At 47.5% G+C, this 21765-nt stretch overlaps 1 protein-coding gene across 4 annotated transcripts in view; it reads right to left on the reverse strand.

Moving 5' to 3' along the window:
- Positions 1-21765, reverse strand: part of MALRD1 (MAM and LDL receptor class A domain containing 1) — a 2533556-nt gene that overhangs the window by 1849031 nt on the left and 662760 nt on the right. For all 4 annotated transcript variants that reach the window (XM_085630825.1, XM_085630827.1, XM_085630826.1 and 1 more), the window contains exon 13: positions 18344-18765. In XM_085630825.1, coding sequence (XP_085486951.1) covers positions 18344-18765 — 422 coding nt within the window. The remainder of the gene's footprint in view (positions 1-18343; positions 18766-21765) is intronic.

Genomic DNA, 21765 nt, shown 5'->3' on the forward strand with positions numbered 1-21765 from the left:
AGAAGAAGGAAGAAGAAATGATGCTCCATGAGCAAATCGATGGAATGATGAAGATTGATATCTCTTGAAGGGCAAGTAGGGGACAAGGAGGGAATGTGGAAATGTGGATTTTCCTGGTCAGTTATGTCCCCTATCTTGGACCCCAACGGTTCTATATGCATGTTACAAGTACATGTATGTTCCCTCCAGTTCCAGTTTCTAAGACGCAAACATATGTGTGTCTACCGTCGACATGTTCTCTGTCAGATCCGCCATCAATGGGCTAGATATTCAATTCCTAAGCATGAAAGGCCACCGACTTTATATGGCTAAGTTACTCCATTTTTACAGTTCAGGCAAGTAGGCCCGATTCTGTCCTCAAAGCCTTTCCCTGCTCTCAGCCTCTGACAGCTCCAGCTTGAGCTCGCATCTGTATCCATGAACTTTGTCCTACTCCCTGTACAGCTAACGGTGCCTGCCTCGACCAGTTTTCGCCTGCCTGCCAAGAAGCTGTATTTCACCTTCGAATTATCTATTTTGCTCTTCAGCCGATGCATTCCTGTCTAGTGATTTAGGTCAACATTTCCTTTAGCTCACAAGCAAAGGACTCAGCCTTTCCGTCCTCCTGCAAGTGATTCATAGCCCTGCTGCCATGGAAAGTTTTCTGCCCCTCGCATCTCATATAGACACTTAGACGCTTGTACACGCACACACAGTTAGTATAGAATAGATTCTGTCCGAGAGTCCTTCCTTGTGGATAACATAGTTCTCCAAACATAGGATGGTAGATATGATTTGGGATTAGGTTGACTTGACCCCCCAGACTTCTCGTCTCCACATGTAGAGCTAAATGTCAAGTCCCCTTCACCCCCTAGTTGCACGTCAATTACATGTCATACTGCTGCGCGCGCATCTATGCCAAGTATTATCTTATAGATCCACCTATGTCTGATAATGCAAAACCAATCATGTTTCTTTTATTCCTTATTACGCCTAGTTTCGATTACGTACCTGTTTTGTCACTTTTCTTATCAAATGTTACGCCTTCTACATTCGTTTCATTGTAATGTACTTATTATAAAAATACATGTCTGTCAATAAATTATTGTACTTCACTTCCTGAACCCTCGTGGTGACGGAACCTGAAGGCCGCGACTCGAGTCGGCCATTTTGAATGGAATAAAGCCCATTTAGAAAACCTCTTATACCACGGATTCTGCCTCTTGTTATTTTGAGCTATTTACTTTATTTTAAGATTCCGTATGAAATTCAGTCCGGTATTTTATTTACCACAACTCGAGGGATATCCTAACAGGCTATACACAAAGCAGAGTCTAGATTATTAATATATAGAGTAAACAATTAGGGAGCTAAAATGCATCCCTGTCTGACTCCTCTTAAAAGTCTTAGCGGTGAGGTCCCTATGCAGGTCGGACATAAAGTTAACAATGTTCCGGTCCATTCCCATTTCAAGTAGTAAAACCCAAAGTTTAGATCTGTTTACTCGGTCAAAAGCAGAGGACAGATCCATAAAGGCCAGGTGTATTGTACCCTTTCTGGCAATAGTGTATTTCCCAGCTAGCAAATGCAGGTTTAAGCACTGATCCATGGTACCTCTACCTTTCCTGAAACCATACTGCAAATTTGATAATACATTGCACTCTTCCAACCACTCTGTTAATTTACTGAGGATCACTCTCCCTAATACTTTAACTGCTGAATCGATCAGCGATATTGGCCTATAACATTGTGGATCTCCTCTCTGACCTAGTTCTAGGACACCCCCGCGCCGCATGGCCACCAGCTGCTGCGTGTGCCTCCCAGCCTCTGCTTCGCTGCCCCGGCTCCGCCGCGTGACCACGCCCCCTGACTTCGAGCGGCGTGGTCTCTGCTCGCTTCTTGCCCTGTGCCACTGCCTCTGACTGTATTGTGTTTGTGATTTGATTTTGCTGTTATCTTGTACTTTAGTCCCCCCATTCCTGCCTGTTTTGCCAGTACTTTCAGCCGCCCCGTCGCATCCCTCCCCGCTCCCCGCTTTCCGCCTCCACCGCTGACCCTGCCCCGTTTTTCTTTCTGTACCCTCCCCGCTCCCGCCTCCCAGCTGCTCCGCCCACCCGCGCACTTGGCCATATATGGCGACCGTGCGACGCAGGTGAGTGTGACCTAGTTCTAGGACACCCCCGCGCCGCAGGGCCACCAGCTGCTGCGTGTGCCTCCCAGCCTCTGCTTCGCTGCCCCGGCTCCGCCGCGTGACCACGCCCCCTGACTTCGAGCGGCGTGGTCTCTGCTCGCTTCTTGCCCTGTGCCACTGCCTCTGACTGTATTGTGTTTGTGATTTGATTTTGCTGTTATCTTGTACTTTTGTCCCCCCATTCCTGCCTGTTTTGCCAGTACTTTCAGCCGCCCCGTCGCATCCCTCCCCGCTCCCCGCTTCCCGCCTCCACCGCTGACCCCGCCCCGTTTTTCTCTCTGTACCCTCCCCGCTCCCGCCTCCCAGCTGCTCCGCCCACCCGCGCACTTGGCCATATATGGCGAACGCGCAGCGGTCACGCGCAGCGGGCGCACCGATTGAGCGCCGAAGGTGCGCCAAAGGTAAGCCCGTCTGCGCCCGTCCGCGTCTGGACCGCGCCCAGCGCCAGGACCCCGGGCCCACGAGGACCCCGACCGGCCCGCCTGGCGTACACCGCCGCCAACCTCAGCGCACTCAACACCGGCCGAACCCCGGGATGCCACCAAGCCACCCCGAGACGCACCCACAGACCCTTCAGCTGCCTCACCTGCAAGTTCACCTGCACCCGGACCTGCCTCGCACCAGCACCCGCCAAGTCGAACACCAGCAGCACCCACCTCAAGTGCATCCTGCTCAACACCCGCTCCGTCCACAGACACGCCATCGAACTCTGGAACCTCCTCGACACCACAGCTCCAGACGTTGCCTTCCTCACGGAGACCTGGATGAACGCCTCTTCAGCTCCCGACATCGCCATCGCCATCCCAGAGGGCTACAAGATCACCCGGAGGGATCGCACGCCAACCAGATGGGAGGAGGCATCGCCATCATCCACAGGAACACCATCCGCCTCACGACCAGCACCGACAACACCCTGACCACCGCCGAACACCTGCATTTCCAGATCCACACCGACCCGAAGACCACCCTCAGAGGCACCCTGATCTACCGACCTCCAGGACCACGCACCCAATTCAGCGAGGACATCGCCGACTTCGTCAGCCCGCATGCCCTCCCCTCCACTGACTACATCCTCCTGGGGGACCTCAACTTCCACCTGGAGAACAACAACGACCGCAACACCAGCACCCTGCTCGACAACCTCGCCAATCTGGGACTCAAGCAGCTGGTGTCCACCCCCACCCACCTCGCCGGACACACGCTCGACGCAGTCTTCTCATCCAGCACAGACATCGACTTCAGCCACGCCACAGAGCTCCAATGGACGGACCACAGCTGCGTCCACTTCACCTTCAAAAGAACGACGACCCACCACCACCAGCAACAGGCTGCCCGCAGAAGCTGGAACAAGATCACAGCCGACCAGCTCGCCACCACCCTGAGCCAGCACCCTCCTGCCAACTCAGTGAACCCCAGCCAGGCCGCCGATAACCTCACGAAGTGGATCAGCAACTGCGCGGACGAGCTCGCCCCGCTGAGGACCCCGCCCAGCAGACCCGGCAGCAAGAAAGCCCCATGGTTCACCGACGAACTCAAGAGCTCCAAGAAGAACTGCCGAGCCCTCTAGAAAGTCTGGAGAAGGGAACCAACACCGGACAACATGACCACCTTCAAGCTTGCCACCCGGAAGCACCACCAGATGATCCGCGCCGCCAAGAAAACTGCATTCAATGACCGGCTGGACAACAACGCACACAACTGCAAGGAACTCTTCAACATCGTGAAAGAGCTATCCAACCCCAGCGCAGGAAACAACGACATCACCCCATCGCAAGACCTCTGCGACTCCCTCGCCTCATACTTCCACAACAAGATCGCGGACATACACAACAGCTTCAACAACCAACCAACGCACACCACGACCGAACAACCACCCCCCACCACCACCCTCCACGCCTGGACTCCGATCAACACCGAAAACACCATCCGCACGATGAACTCCATCCACTCCGGATCCCCGACCGACCCCTGCCCTCACCACGTCTTCAACAAGGCCGACGCTGTCATCGCACCCCACCTGCGAGACATCATCAACACATCCTTCGACACCGCCACCTTCCCTGAGAGCTGGAAGCACGCCGAACTCAGCGCTCTACTCAAGAAACCCACAGCGGACCCCACCGAACTCAAGAATTACCGCCCCATCTCGCTCCTCCCGTTTCCAGCCAAAGTCATCGAGAAGACCGTCAACAAGCAGCTGGCCACCTTCCTTGAGACAAATGGATCCCTCGACCCCACACAGTCTGGCTTCCGAGCCAACCACAGCACCGAGACCGCCCTCATCGCCGCCACCGATGACATCCGAGCCCTGATGGACAACGGAGAAACAGCGGCCCTCATCCTCCTAGACCTCTCCGCGGCATTCGACACTGTCTGCCACCGCACCCTAGTACAGCGCCTCAGCAACGTCGGAATCCAGGAGAAGGCTCTGGAATGGATCATCTCCTTCCTCGACGGAAGAACGCAGAGAGTTCACCTACCACCGTACAAGTCAGAGGCCACCGAAGTCATCTGCGGCGTCCCTCAAGGATCCTCGCTGAGCCCCACCCTCTTCAACGTCTACATGAGCCCCCTCGCGGCCATCGCACGCCAACACAACCTCAGCATAATCTCCTACGCCGACGACACCCAGCTGATCCTCTCCCTGACCAACGACCCCGCCGCCGCCAGAGCCAACCTGCACGAAGGGATAAAAGAGGTAGCCGAGTGGATGACGACCAGCCGCCTGAAACTGAACTCAGACAAGACGGAGGTCCTCATCCTGGGCTCTTCACCCTCCGCCTGGGACGACTCCTGGTGGCCTCCCGCCCTGGGCACCGCACCCAAACCGACAGACCACGCACGCAACCTGGGCTTCATCCTGGACTCCTCACTCTCCATGACCAGGCAAGTCAACAACGTCTCCTCGGCATGCTTCAACATCCTACGCATGCTACAGAAGATCTTCTGGTGGATCCCCACCGAGACCAGGAAGACCGTCACCCAGGCCCTCGTCACCAGTCGACTGGACTACGGCAACGCCCTCTACGCCGGTACCACCGCCAAGCTCCAGAAGAGACTCCAGCGGATCCAGAACGCCTCAGCCAGACTCATCCTCGACATCCCACGAACCAGCCACATCTCCGGACATCTGAGAGACCTGCATTGGCTCCCCGTCAACAAAAGAATCACCTTCCGCCTCCTCACCCACGCACACAAAGCCCTACACGACCAAGGCCCGAGCTACCTCAACAACCGAATCAACTTCTACGCTCCCAAACGCCACCTCCGATCAGCCAACCACGCCCTCGCCGCCGTCCCCCGCATCCGAAGAGCGACGACAGGAGGAAGGTCCTTCTCCTACCTGGCCGCCAAGACCTGGAACTCCCTCCCGACCGACCTGCGCCTGACCCAAGACCACCTCTCATTCAGGAAGAAGCAGAAAACCTGGCTGTTCGAGCAGTAACGGCACCCCCCCTCCCCCCCAGCGCCTTGAGACCCTACGGGTGAGTAGTGCGCTATATAAATGTCTTGATTGATTGATTGATTGATTGACCCTTCTTGAAAACTCGTATGATGGTAGACTGGGACCAACATCTCGGCAGACCATACACACAGGCCGAATTGAATACATGAGTTAATATTTTAGACCACAGTGATACATTTAACTTAAAAACGTCGGCCGGGACACCGTCCGGTCCCGGGGCTTTGTTACTTGTCATTTGTGATATTGCCTTACCTATATCTTCAGTAAAAACCATACTCTATGCATTCACAGCCACATGCAGAGACCGGACACCTATACTTCCCTCATCGTCCTGGCAGTTACTAACACCAGAGAAAAATGGTTTATTTACAATCTCCCAGAACCTGGCACTATTCTTAAGGACATCCACCGATAACAAATCGTTCCATGCACCTTGTTTAATTTCTGCTTTGCGAATTCCTACAACATGCTTATATGTTTTCCTAAGTTCAGCTATTAGAGCTTTATCTTGGGATTTTTGTTTCAGGGCAAAGAGTAGATTTTGATGGGCAACAGTGCAAATATGGTCAAACCACATCTCTCCTCCTTTCCTAATTTCACTTGTTGGCTGGGAGAGAGCTTTGGCCACCTGTTTACAAATCCTGTCATAAGCTATGAGGATTTCTACCTCCTTCTTCGTACTATTTAGACAGAGTTCAATCTCTTTGTCTTTGTTTTTAAGGGCCTAATTCACTAAAGTAAATTTACATGAGTAGATTTATGTACCTAAAGATATGACTAGGTGTAACTCTCCCCTCTTTTGCTAGTCATAATTTCTGAGCATAGATTTACTCTTAGATGTAGACTTCCATGTTTCCATCCCCTAAAAGGATGGGGTTGAACCTCCCAAGGCTGAATTAATATGCATAATGTTACTATCACTAAATTTTCACATGTTGGCAGAGATCTCCATCACTGAGGTGAAGTATCTCAATGGGAAAGTATAAGGAAATGTAATATTATTTGCAAATAAGGTTTTAGTCCAAAATATGAAGGTTAAAAAATAAATGTAATTTTAATCCTGAACTAACAAAATTACAATTAAAGCACAAAACTTAATCAAAGAAAATGTGTATAAAATTAAAGAATAAGTTAAAAATAATAATTTAGAAATATAATTTGTAAACAATAAAAAAAAATACCCACACTCTTTTACATTTTTAATTTTGCTTAATGTGTAGTAAAAATATTTGTTGAATATAGGGGATCCCCAATTAATTCAGTCTAGGTTTTTACTTTATTATTATATTTAGGAATATTGAGGTCAAAAGATTGAATTGGCATTTCCACACTGTGAGTTTGGGATTTTCTACTGAACAATGTTATTCACCTTGTTATGAGAGCTTATCATAGAGCTCTTTCCACGTAACTAGAGCTTCTGTTACCTTATCATCTGTGCATACTATTTGCATTCAATTTCCTCTGTTAGAAGCCTTTCGATCAAATTTTTACGCCAGCAAACACACTTGGGGCCAGTTGGAAGCATTTAGAGACCCAGCCTAAGTCGCTCCCAGGCACAAATGAAATATAAAATAAACGTATCGCTCTAGACGGGCTCTGTATGCTGGCAAAGGATACTTTGGAAGCTTTGCCCTGGTCTGTCTAAGGTTTGTCACCTGAGGTTAGCATTCTCCATCCTTGTGGAAGCTGACAACAATGGTCAAAGCCACACTGACAGTGAACCACCATTTGTATAGCTGAATTTATGTCTATTTATTTTTCTGAATGTTAGACACCCAAATTTGATGGCTACAAAGCCTATTTGGGGGTGGGGGGGGCTTATATAATAATACAAGTAGGATTATTCCCCGGAAAAGGTTATTTTGACAGGTTCAGGCTATCTAGGTATGCTGAAGCCACGGTTTGCCATCTTAGTGGATGGCATTACACATAGGACACAAGTGACATTGAAATTTTCCATGCCAATGGTTTATCTACGCTATATTCTACTGCTTTTATGAACCGTGAAGTAGGCCTATTAGGAGTATGCACATTTTACAATATTGCAGCATTCAGGTCACATACACACGGGCCTGGTCTGCAATGTTCCAGTGTGCAGAGTTCAAAAGCCAGCAGAACCAGTCAGCAAAAATGCAGCATTAACTGATAGCAGTGTCAGATTTCAAGATATTTTTTATTGATTGCATTAGTTTCAAGAATGAATCAAATCTGTTGTTTGCATAGTGCATGACTTTAAACTCATTCTCTCATCCTTGTTCCTTTTCTCATCTTTATGTCCTTCCATTGTCTTTCTCCCTCATTTTAGTCTTTTAGTCACACTTTATATCTCATCCTCTTATTGGCTGACTCACGGATTCCAACACTGTGCTGTAAGGGAGGCTTATTTGCAACTGGACCTACATGTAAGTCATCCTTCGTGGTGACACTTTGCCATAACCGGTATATTCAGTCAGTCCTAGCTTTTATTGAACATCACTTTCTATGCTAGGATCACTAAATCCTTACTTTTGATGATGAATGCCAAACTTCAAGATCCCTGATCAAAGTGCAGCTGACTATGCAGCCACAATTAAATGAAGGCATAACAAATACTTGAGTACCAACCACTCTGAAAAGGTCTAAAAATATAACTCTCTACAGTATTATCAATGGGAATGTTCAAGAACGTTATCTAAATTCCATTTGCAATATTGATCAGAACAAGTGTGGATGGAAGGTAAATTGCTTGCTCAGGGGCGGCTCCACCATTAGGGCTGAGGGGCATTGCCCCACTGCTTTCTGGCAGTTATGTTATGTTATCAAAAACTTATAAAAGCGCACGGTCACCAAAAGGTTTCATGGCGCTAAACTTGGGTCATGTTACGGCACAGGAACTCATGCATAAGCTTGCTCAAACAACGAAGTTTTGAGCGCCTTTCTGAAACCCAACAGATTATCGCACATCCTGATTGCAAGAGGCAAGGTGTTCCAAAATTTAGGGGCGAGGTACGAGAACCTACACCCTCCTTGGCGTTTGCGCTTAAAGGTAGGGATAGTCAATAGATGGAGATGGGCAGAGCGTAAATTACGCTGTGGGACATGCTTTGCAATCATGCAACTGATGAATTTAGGACTCCTACCATGTAGTGCTTTAAAGATCAAGCAACCTGTCTTAAAAGCTGCACGTTGGGCAATTGGTAGCCAATGAAGTTTAGATAGCCATGGTCTGGTGGATTGCCATTTAGGTTTTTTAGGAATTAATCTTGCAGCCTGATTTTGCACTAATTGAAGACGTTTAAGTAGAAACAGGGGCAAACAGAGATAAATGGAGTTAGAGAAATCAAGACGTGAAAGGACCAAGGCGTTCACAACTTGTATAAGTGCTGAGTGAGACAGCAAGTGGGCGACCTTACGGATTTTACGCAGTTGAAAAAAACAAGAAGAGACCACTGCCCCGACTTGTCCTTTGAGTGACAGATCAGCGTTAATGGTGACCCCCAAGCTTTTCACAGCGGATGAAGAAGTGGGGGGAGCACCTAATTCTGACGGCCAGTAATGATGGCCCCAAAAGATCTCACTCTTCCCAGGCAAAACTAATTCCGTCTTGCCCGGGTTGAGTTTGAGATGATTGAGGTCCATCCAATGCTGGATGTGAAGCATGGTGGCTTGAAATTCAACAGCAGAGTCTGGGGAATCCAAGGTAAAGATAAGCTGAAGATCGTCAGCATAGTTAAAAGTCGTTATCTTTCTATCCTTTAATGAATGAATCAAGGGCCTGAGATAGAGGTTGAAAAGGAGTGGTGATGGGGACGAGCCCTGTGGCACCCCGCATGTGGTGGCAAGCTTAGAGGCAGTAAAAAGACCAAGTCGGACCTCCTGTGTCCTGCCTTCAAGAAAGGACTTAATCCAATTATATGCAGGGCGCTGTATGCCGGCATGCGCGACACGGTCCATCAAAATTTTATGATCGACCGTGTCAAATGCGGCCGACAAATCCAGGAGCACCAAGGCCTGGGGGATGCCCTTGTCTGAGTTCGCTCTCAGAGTGTCCAATACTGCAAGGATCACAGACTCCGTAGAGTGAGCAGGCCGAAAGCCAGCTTGACGTGGCTCTAGGTAGTCCGTTTGTTCGATAAGATTGGAGAGATAGCTTGCAACATGGGCCTCTAGGATCTTAGCCAAGAAAGGAAGGAGAGAGATAGGGTGGTAGTTCGAAAGATGTAGAGGATCAGCCCCTTGTTTTTTCAATAGAGGGACCACAATAGCGTTCTTAAAGGCTGTGGGAACCTTGCCCTGCACGAGAGACTCATTCAAGAAGGGAAGTACATGACGAGAAAGAGTAGAAAAGGCAGCCCCCATAACCTGAGGGGGACAGCAGTCGTTCGGGGACCCGGATTTTACACAGGTCATTAATTCAGATAATATCTGAGGACAAATGACTGGAAAGTGATCCAGAATGGCAGGATTATTAGGCGTACTGTCCAAGAGTTCCATGCGAGCGCTAGTAGAGATGCTAGCTTTGATGGTAGAAATTTTATCCAAAAAATAGTTATTCAGAGAGTTGCATAGCTCTTGAGTGGGAGTCTGACTAGGGAGTATTCTTTCAGAGTTACAGAGGTCATTGACTATCAATAACATTTCTTTTGGTTTATTATGAGCATTTAGAATTCTGGCTGAAAAATAGGCCGCTTTTGTTTCCAGTAATGTTTTTTATACTCTTTGCGAGCCAATGCAAACTGCTGTTTATCTTCTTTGGAGTATCTAGACCTCCATTTTCTCTCTTTTTGACGGAGCTCGAGTTTTTGTTTTTTTTAACTCAGCAGTGAACCATTTGTGTGCATCTCAGTGGCGGGCACGGGAAAATTTAGTGAGTGGGGCATGGGTATTGGAAGCCAGCAGTAGCCAGTCCGATATGTTCTCTTCCATGATATTAACATCAGGGTTGAAGATAGGTGCTGAGCTGGCCAAAGTTTTAATAAATTCTAATTCATCAAGTGTCCTCCACTTTCTTGTCACCCCTCCCACAGCCGTAGGAGGTTTGACCCTAGAGTTTATGGTGGCCGTGAATTTTATTAAATAGTGGTCTGACCAGATACATGGTGAGATTAAAGGCAATGACAGCGAACATTACTACCATTTTATGTTTCTGCTTCTCGCACTGTGAGAAGGCTGAAGTGCCTGGTTGTGGGCGGGTGGGTGGACGGGTCAGCTGGAAAGCAGTGGTGGCGTGGCTAGCCCACTGTTATGGGCCCTGACTGTTTGGTCAGCCCTCTGGGGCCGACCAAAACAGTCATGCGCACTCTCCCTTTACTCTATGTAGGCTGCATAGAGCCTACATAGAGAAAATGGCCTCCCACTAGGAGACCAGCTAGGCGCTGTTCGCACCAATCACAATGCTGTCATTGCAGCGTTGTGATTGGCGGAGGGGAGGGAGGCTGTCTGAGGGTGGCTGCTTCCTGAGGAGAGCTGAGGCATCAGGAGGACAACACGGGACGGGGGAAGGTACGTTTTATTTTAATTGAGCCCCTCCCGCATCCCCCCTACGATGGTCCCCACCGGCACATCATGCCGGCTGGGACTGCCAAACAGCTTCTCAAAACACACTGGTAATGCCTTCAACAAGCATGGGCCTGGCAGCGAAAAGGCCGCGGATCACCTTTCACCGTGCCAGTTCAGAGTGGAGGTACACAGTGATTTTAGCATTAAAGTGACATTAATCTAAACTCCTTATCCGGGATCCGATTGGGTGCAGACTTCAGTGAACTAAAAGTGAAGATAATTTACAGGCTGCGCAATTTGCGTTGGACAAAAAACTCTCACTGTATGGTTCAAGTGATACCATTTGCAGTGTGACGTAACGTACTGCCGAAGATGGAACTCGGGAACCAGGTTTGAGCCTCTGGGTCGGCTCAACATCCTGTGCTTCTGGGCAAACCTCGTCCCCGTGCCTACAAAAAATGAACGTTTAATGTATCTGGTGCTCATGAAATGCATGCCAATATACCTTCGCGCCGAATTTGCTCTGTATAAAACTGCAAAATAAAAAAAATTCTGAGCGTGACTATCAGGCAAAGCATTATGGAACGTGTAGTTTATATAAGTATTATAAGTAGGAACCTGCTAGTTCCACAATACTGGGCAGTTAGCGGGAGAACAATGACTTGTCAAAAGTCATCATCCTCATCTGGAGCCTATAAACCTCGATGGAAAGATCTCCAAATCGGAGGTGTGTTGCACCTGGTTCCCTCCTTCAATCCTTAACACAACTTCAGGGCAGAAGTCATAAAAACATTTAGTGGGGGAATTAAAGCAGCATGCGTATCATGCGTGTGACATCACAGGATGTCACATGACAAAGTTTAATCGGAATGTAAGATTGTTTACAATGCATATACAAATCATAAAACAACTAAGAAGCACCCATACCTGACTGATAAAAATTGAATTAAAGAGTGACGATATTGCTTTTAAAATCTGTTATCTTTACGCAGTCAAACTAAAGTTGAACATTAGGCGCTCCAAGCTCAGTGGGCCTCAGAGCGCTGGAGGAGCAAGCTGCCATAGTGAGGAAACGCATGGATCTGGGCTTGGCTCTACACATCACTTCATGTGCTGTACAGTTGTGTTACCTTCTCTCTTGTCAGCGTCCTGCTGTCTTGTTGAAGCAGCAGCATTCCCTGGAAAGAGTCGGGAGATATTGTTCTGCGACCTACATGTGCCATGAAAAGCGGACTCAAAGCAAAATGCCCAAAGTGTGGTATATACATTGTTTGGGGTGCTTTCCCAATCTCATTGGTACTTGTTCCTTCTGAAAACGGAAAGCGAAGGCACTTGAGGGAGCTCTTTGTGTCTGAGTCGTTGTATCACCCATTGCAGCAGGTACAAAGCACTCAGTCACAAACAGCCAATGATACAAGCAGCCATGCTGTGTGCGGGGTGGGCGGACGTCGCATTTCTACTTGACTGACAGGGCATGGCGGCTCCTCCATTGGGGTGTCACCCCACTGCTTTCTCGCAGTGCGCGAAGCAGAAACATAAAATGTTAAAACTACCATTTTATGTTTCTTCTTCTCACACTGCGAGAAAGTAGAAGTGCATGGTTGGGAGCAGATGGTGGGCGGTCCTGCTCGAGGGAAGTGGCTTGCCGAATGTTAAGGGTCCTGACTGTTTGGTCGGCCCAGGACCGACCAAATAGTCATGCGCACTCTCCATTTTCTCTATGTAGGCTGCAGAAAATGACCTCCCTACTGGTGCCTGGCTGTGGCGCTTTCCGCTGCGCCACACTAATCACAACGCTGCCATTGCAGCGTTGTGATTGGCTTAGGGGAGCAGGATGAGGGAGGCTGCCTAAAATGCGCCAGGAGCAGCAGGAGCTGAGGCGGGGGCGCATGATGGGGTCGCGGAGGAAGGTAAGTTTAATATTTTATATTGATTAATCCCCCCCACATGAACACACCCGTCCATTTTGCCTTCCGCAACTGGTTATTAGTAATGTGGATTTTTTCAAATGTTAAGACACATAGGTTTTATAGTGAAGCAGCAGGCCGGTAATAAGTAAAACAGACATTTTTTTTAAGGGTGTGAGTATATTTCAATTTGTGGTGTGCCTGTGTTAGCAGTATACACATTCGCACATGTACGTAACTAGATTGACGGTAAAAGTAAATAGCGGCAGCGTGAATGCAACTGGTGTCTGTGAGACGTGAGCACGTGCTGAGGTCGTTGCATTGCTCTTGGTAGTGTTTACTGGTGGGGGTGGAAAGGCACTGATGGGGTGGCAGGGCAATGGCTAAGGTGGTCTGACACTGGACTGGCACTGGTCTAAGGGGGGCAATAGACAGTAATTACATTAGGGAGACAGGGCTGTGCTGAGGTAACTGGGCAGTCTGGGGATAACACGGAAGCAAAAGGGTTAGGCGACAGTACACAGAATGGAATGTCAGGGCAGTACCTGTGCCACAGGGCACTTCCAGGATTAAAGTGACAGGTAGGGCCTCTGTGGACAGTGGAGGGCTGGGCTTAGGTGACAGTGCAGTGCTGGGGGTGACAGGGCAGTGCTGGGGTCACAGGGAAGTGACAGGTACATTAGACAGTACTCAGATCGGAGTGAAAGGGCAGTGTCTGTGGACACTGGGCAGTAGCGATATTAGACCGTCAAGCTGTGCCTAGGCCGAGAAGGGGGTGCTGGGAGTGGAGTGGCACTGCAATACTGGAGGTAACGTGATGGATTTAGGGCAACATGGCAGTTCTGGGATTGGGCAATAAGTGTTATGTTGGGGTGACCGGGCAGGTGTTGGGTTCACAGGCAGCTCTGAGTGTAGGGTGACAGGGCAGTGTTGGGATCGGGGTAACAGGAGAGTGCTGGTGGAACAGGGAAGTTCTGACATTATGGTGACAGGGTAGAGGTGAGGGTCATAGGGTAGTTTTGAGTGTGGGGTTCATAGACAGCGCTGGGGAGCAGCGAGGCAGTGTTGGGCCTCTGGTGACAGGCAGTGCTTGGTGTCGGTTGACAGGACACTGCTGGGCAACAGGGGCTTGTGATGCAATCTGTTGCACATTCCTGCACTCTGCCGCCCACACAGGCAATCCCTGCAAATGGCACACGCACATGTGTGTGTCCGTCCTGGCGTCCACGCACAGGTTCGGCTCTAGGGCAGTGCGATCAGTGCGACTGCACAGAGTGTTGGCTTGGGGTGGGGCGTCATTTTTTAAAATGTGTATCATCATTTTAAAAGCACCGGCTGCCTCGTTGCTGGCATCCAGCACCTTTCAGACATCAATTAAAATGTCAAGCAAAGTCCTGTGATTAATAGTCTTCCTGGAAAGAGACCGGAGGTTTGTCTAGTGGAAATTTTGACTCATCCTAAAGTAGCGCAGAGGGTTGAAATGCCTGCTGCTAAGAAAGTGTACCATGCAGATAACGAAGGGCATATTATGTAAATAGGTCAGTGGGTTACTGCTTCTGTTAAAGAGCTCCTTTTGTTACATGTCGTTTCTAAGTCAAAATCCTAATAGAGAACATTGAGCTATTAACTGTCACCCTAGAGCTGCTGCAAACTGCAAGGTATATGTTAGACCTATATGTTTTTTGCCCAGTCTTTCATTATCCTAATTTTGTGAAAAGGGTTCATTTGGGTAGAAAACAATTCTTATTATGAAAGAGAACCCTTAACAATGATGTTGTGTTTTAAACTCTGAATTTGTGCCTTTCCTGAATGAGAACTTTAACTATATTGCCTACCAGTATCAATGACATGCCACTCCTACACTACACCTTGTAGTACTGTCTGATGTAACATTTCCTATAGACTGATTTACACACATATGATTGTCTCTATGCAATGTGTGTGGTACAAAGTGCTCTGACACCTTACACTGGTATGAGTGGTGCTATAAAACTAAATGAATCTGACAGTGGTTATGGAGACTTGAGAGGCACTGTTAAAGGGTGCTAGTAGGGGAATCTGTGGCAGAGGTGGTTATTGGAGGGGCACCAACAGACATTGTCGCATAGGGTGCCACCAGCGCTAAAGCCAGCCCTGTCCACGCACATCGTTGTGGTTCACTTTTTTAACCCTGTGAGCGTACTGTGGCGACAGGCGCCTGGCCCGTCATGGCTCCGAAGTATTTGTACAAACATGTGTTTTCTGACTGGTTTCTCTGTATTTTTGCGGTGTTTTGTTGACAGATGGAGATGATTCTCTTTATTGGTGATGGAACTGGTCTTCACTTAAGTCCTTGACCTCGACAAATTAGTTTTTTTGCGGGTGTTACAGTTACTCAGCCGTGCTACTCTCTTGCTGGTTGGTAACACACGGTCAGGGCTAGCTACATGGCTCAAAACATCTCTGGGATGTAGCACTGCTGCACTAAACACCGATTCATATTTAACACAGGCTTTCAACTTGGTATGGGATGATGGCTTTAATCTGTGTGTTATACATTTTTATAATAACAATTTCACATGTATTTCATTTTCCAACCCCAAATTTCCCCTGCTTTTTTATTTTTTTTGACCGCTCTATCGGGGAGTTGCAATCACAGAGGTGTGGGCTGAACGTGATTTTGGCTGGGGATTTCAATGCTAAGCTAGGCAGTAAAGCCTCCGTTTATGGTAAAAGCCTGCCCTGAGCAGACATGCAGGAGTGTACCCTGCAGGGACAAGATCAGAGACATTATTACCTTGCCTTTAATGTCCCCACGTTTGATTTGTGTAATGCAATAGAGATCCCAGGGGTGACCTTACTACGAACCATGGGGTGCGGGGTGTGGAAGGGCCGGGCTGGGGACTGGACGGGGTCATCAGTCCTCAGAGTGGTTGACCCCTTCATGCTTTCTCAAATTTGCTTGAAAATGCACCATTTTCCCACTCTTTTTTCAAACTTTTCTCGCGAGGAGAACCCCCCGAACCCCCCCTATGTGGTTCGGGATCGCTCGCTACGCTCGCTCACCACAGTGCAGTCCAACAATTGTTTTACGCCCACCACTTGCAAATATCACCATCTGCCACTGGGTATGGGGAATATTTGAAAACCTCAGGGCATGTCTGATTTCACACAATTGAAGGACACCAGCCCGACCCTTGGACAGATGGAAGTGTTGCACTGATATAGGGTTTCCAGGGGGTGCTGCTTCTCTGTGTGCTTGTTCTTGGTCGGGAGACCTGGCTCACTGCTCTTTTGTCTCACACGGCAGATCACGTTGACCACTATTGGGTAGGGTGACAAGACTCCCCGGACATGGCTGGGTAGAGTGCTAGCGGCTGGTTTTGCCCTTCTGGGCATTTCTTTCTTTGCTCTTCTTACCGTGAGTATAACTAACAGTTACTGCTGCTGTAAAATGTACCCAAGACATAGGCCATTGAAATGTGGGTGCTGGCCCTCGTGTGGCTAGAAGCACACATGTCTGCTCATGTTTAGCTAGACTTCAAGGCCAGGCCACTGTACCTGTCACAGGCTACCCTATCAGCCCAGGGAGAGAAGAGTCCGGAGGTTCATTGGCATTAGCGGGCATATACACGATGCCCTTCTCTGTGCCCTGACAGACAATCTGCTCACTTCCCATGCAGTCTGCCACCTTTACTCTCATGCATCTCATTGACCCGGGGGCTTTTGGCTTCTCTGTTTCAAGCTTTTTGGCCTGGGAATGGGCAGACATCAGAGGCAACACTTAATGATTTTTAACTTTATCTGCCCAAGGGTGTTCCCTGGGGTCTCATATCTCTGGTGTCATGGCAGAAGTGATGGGCTCAGTATCTTCCTATCTCCCCTTTCAGGGACTGAGCCAGTCTGTAAACTCTGCCAAGGCACACATGCTTATTTTATAGCCCTCTCTCAGACGTCCTTCTAATATTGGAGAGAACAACTGAGCAGAGGCATACATGGCCTGGCCTACACTGATCCCTAATCAACTGGTTAGTGGCTTACTTGCTCTCCTAGTTAACCGTATCCCCATAGTAAACCTAATGTCACCATGTGGTACAGTCGAGGTAAGGTTATTGCCATTTCCCTGACATTTTTTTTTAATGTGGGTGATGTGGGAGACTAGTCTATTTCAGAGTGACATTTTGCAGAGAAATGTTTGTTTACATTTCATGCAACATACTTTAAAAAGTTACTTTTAGATCAAAACAATACCTCACACACATATGAGATCATTTTCATTAATATTAGTGTGCTGCTGTTGTGTTGCAATATTGCAAACACGTCATCACTATCCATGAATATTAAAGGTGTAAACACATTTAGAATTTTGGAGGAATGGCTGTGCACTGTCAAACTGGTCAGAGAGGGTATGAAACAGCTGAAACTGTACCATATTTTCAAAGCTGTTCCTAACAGGGGCCAGGGGCACCCTAAATATGTGTGTCCAGGGCCCTCAAAGGCCTTAACATTTCCCAGTTTGCCCACTCTTTTCAAAAACTATTCTCAGGGGGAGAACCCCCCGAACCTCCCTTAGGTTTTTCAGGCTCGCTCACTAGGCTCGCTCGCCGTGGTGCACAGCCACCACTCCTCTTGCTTGCCCTCTGGTCTGAGGGCATGGACAATGATTTAAATGCAGATACCACTGTGAATTGTGAATTGCTGTGCCACATTTTGGAATTCCATTTGTGATTCTGTACAGTAGGTTTCTGTGAATGATTTATATGAGTTTAGCTTTGAATTTGTAGTTAATCCGTACTTAATCACATCTCCCAAATTGAGTTTTACTGTGTGGCCAAAATGAGTCACACCGTAATTGTTAAATTGCATTTGATCCTGATTCCTTTTATTCCTCAGGAAAAGGGAGAAGTGGCCCAAATATGGTGTATTAGCATATGTGCAGGAGGGCATTGCTTAAGGTCACAATCTGTTCCCCTCTTAAATAGGATTCACCATGGAATATTTATGTACCACGCACAGAGCACAACATATATTTCCAGGGCATGGCTATAGCTTATACCAGCTATATGCAATGCCTAAGTAAGCCACTGAAACATTCTCTATACTCCCATCATATTTCAGCAAACCACATCATTTCTATATTTTGTTTATTATTAGCATGTGATCTTAGTAGATGGACTCAGTACCATTATTCACTTGAAAACATAAATAAATAAACAAAAAAGAAGCTCTGCTTGCCAGCTAATGGCTTGTCAGCCCTTCAAACATAATGGAACTGCCAATGTTTCAGTCTATCATGTATGTTCATTTTTACAGGACTTGCATATTAAAAGGAATTAGTCCTACCTGGAATGGCTGAGAGCTGGTGATGTAGAGTGTTTTCTTGACCCATCTGTTTCCTTTGCCTCCAAATGTTTGCCATAGCAAGCTGCCTTTTTCATTCCTGTAAATCCTTTTGTAGACAGCTAATGAGTAAATGTGTCTTCCATACATATGGTAATAGAAGCGGAAAGCGCAGCTCTGGTTTTCATGATTAACTGTGGCCTCAAAGTTTGGACTCAGCAACACAGCTTCATCTTGGAAGACTTGTGGTTCGGATGACTCTATGTAGAGATAGTGTCCTTGTACTGTTCCCAAAGTATGATCCTTCATCGGGCCAGTGTTGGGGGTTGAGGTTGGGCCACTAAACAAGGACCAGTCGAAGTTGTCCTGAGTCTCTTGCATCCAGTTGCATAACCCATTCTCAAAACTGCACTGAAGATCAAGATCTGAAAGTGACCAATGTTTGCAAATTAGACAGAAAATGAAAATATGAAATGAAAATATAAGTAGACCACCATAGACCACCATAAAAAAAATAATGTAGCTCTTTGTCAAATTGGCCTATTTTTACTTTGTATAAGTCCTTTATACCACCAGCTAGTATTTTGTTTGTCGATTTTTAGTACTAAATGTTAAACAGTCCAATTTATAGGTAGGATAATCTTGCATTTTATCCAAAAAGAACTAGCACTAGTACTTTGTCACCTAGTTTACATCAGGAGCTGATATTTAATTCAGGGAAGTCCTAGGTTGGCCTTGTAAGTTTATTGAAGCGAAAGAATTTAGCACAGTTGTTCGACCTGGCATCCTTGGCGTGGTTCTCCCCTAACTCTTTGCCTTCATCCCTCCTGTTTTGCTTGCTTTGTTTTTGCTGGCTTTAGGACTCTAAACTAGTGCTATAGTGTTTGTGTTGTGCTCTCTCCTTAAATGTGATATAACTGGCTTACACCCAATTGGCAAATTAAATGTACTTGTAAGTCCCTAGTAAAGTGGTACTACACGTAGTTAGGGCCTATAAATTAAATGCTAATAGTGTGCCTGCAGCCCTTTTAAAATGTCTTAGGCCTGCCATTGCAGCCTGTGTGTGCAGTTTATAAACTGCCAAGTTGACCTGCCAAAATGAACATTTTGTCAGGCCCATAAATTCCTTTTAATATATATAAGTCACACCTACAGTAGCCCCTACACAGCCCAGAGGGCAGGGTCTAGTGTATTCAAAAAAGATTTTTTGGTTTTATATGTCCTGGCAGTGAAAAACTCCTAAATTCATTTTTCACTAATGCAAGGTCTGTCTCTCTCATAGGATAACATTGGGTTACCTCCTTACCTCAAGTCTGGTGTGTAAACAATTGTATATAAAAGCCCTCTTTAATGGTAAAGTCAGATTTGTAGTCACAATTCTGAAAATGACACTTTTAGAAAGATGGAATTTTCTTGTCCTAACCATTTGGTGCCTGCAGCCTGATCCAGGTTCACATGACTAGGTGCAGCTGGCAATTGGTCATTGTGCATTGATGGGGAGGAGCTGTCACCTACCAGACTTGCACATCACAAAGGCTCTGACTGAACACCCTCAGAAAGGGTTTGACACTGGTCTTTTGTGATCCCAGACAAGCACGGGCCAGGACAGGGTGGAAGGGGGTGCCCGACACCTCAGGGGAGTGGAAAAGCATCCTCTACTTCAAAGTGGACATCTGGTATAAATATTAATCCCTTAAACCCAACTCTTCAGTACACTTCTGGATAAGTGGAAGACTCTGCCAGGAAGAAAAACTGTTGTGCTGCTGAAAGTACTGCCACTCTGCTGGACTGCTGCCCTACTGTGGTGACCTACTGCCCTTCTGCCCCCTTGCCTGGGTGAGATGCACTGGACCTGCATCTCTAAACCCAGGATCCCAGAGTGACTCCAAAGGCGTGTTGGCTGGCCTCCTAATCAGAAGCCTCAGGGACAGAACAGGCTTTCAAATTCATTGGGCCCGCACCTTAACTCTGCTATCTGTGTGACCTCCCAAATGGTGCTATCCCAGTTCTGGACCCTTGGAAGTGGGCCTGAAGGTGCTTTTCCAGCTCATATGTGTATTCTGAAAATGAAACTTTTAGAAAGATGGAATTTTCTTGTCCTAACCATTTGGTTCCTGCGGCCTGATCCAGGTTCACATGACTAGGTGCAGCTGGCAGTTGGTCATTGTGCATTGATGGGGAGGAGCTGTCACCTACCAGACTTGCACATCACAAAGGCTCTGACTAAACACTCTCAGAAAGGGTTTGACACTGGTCGTTTGTGATCCCAGACAAGCAGCGGATTTTTCAGAATCGGTGCATCCCCTCCGTGGTGCATCTCCAGCAGAACCGGCACATTGCCTTTGCAGCTTAATGCATCGCCCTCTGAGGTGACTCATTGCCTCTGCTACGCAGACTTTACCAAAGCAAAGAATTTGAACCACCCAACACAGCCCTAAAGAACCGCTGCTGTGCCACGCATCTCTACGCAAGGACATCCATGCATATCCTCACCTCGACCTTGCAACGCAGCCTCAATGTGGTACTCCGCATCTCTTCGCATCCAAATTAAGGTACTGTGTTCAGTAGACCTAAATGGGACCCTGTGACTCGCCCGCCCTTCATCGCAGTCGGCATGAACTTGTGACTCTGTCCCGGTCCAGAGCGACCAGATAACCACATTTGGTGCTTGGTGTTTTTTGGCGCTATTTTCGCTCAAATCTTTAAATTTGCATGGCTCCGATTCTACTGATTGCATTTTTGTAACTTGGTCTTGTATTTATTAAAGTATATTCTAATTTTCTAAATTGGTATGGCATTTTTCTTGTGTTGTGTTTTCACTTTATTACCATTTGAAGTGCTGCATAAATACTTAACACATTGCCTCTGAGTCAAGCCAGACTGCTCTGTGCTAACTCTGGGGCGGCTGGTACGTTTGAAAATATTCGGGTGAGCAAAGTGCCCCACCAACTCCCAAAAGACATAAATAAAACAGGAATGCAAAATAAACCCACACTAAACCACTACCATGCATTACACTAACATTATAAATAAAGTAAATGAGCAGCATCCTCTGTGTCTTTTGCTGTCTGTGGCTTTGAGCACAAGTCAAACAGCTAACTTCTCTAAGCAATGCAGATGCTGCTCTCAGGCTGTGAACCAGCATGAGAGCAGTGGCAAGATTGTATGGAGCGGGCTGGCTAGGCGATCCTTCAGGCCCTGGAGGCCTGTGCTTGTTCTCCTCTCAGCTGTCTAAGGGGCATATCAACAACAACCGGTGATAATTATCTCTAAGCGCACTTAGCGCTAGGATAATTATCGCCGGCTAGCGTAAATTTTTATCGCTGAGATAGCGTGCTATTAGCAACGCTTATCTCAATAGCGATAAAAATCCTCATGCTAACAGGCTAACGTGAGATTATCGCTGAAACCCAGCGATAATCTCA

Source organism: Triturus cristatus, chromosome 10 (genome assembly GCF_964204655.1).
Source record: "Triturus cristatus chromosome 10, aTriCri1.1, whole genome shotgun sequence".
NCBI classification, from domain to species: domain Eukaryota; kingdom Metazoa; phylum Chordata; class Amphibia; order Caudata; family Salamandridae; genus Triturus; species Triturus cristatus.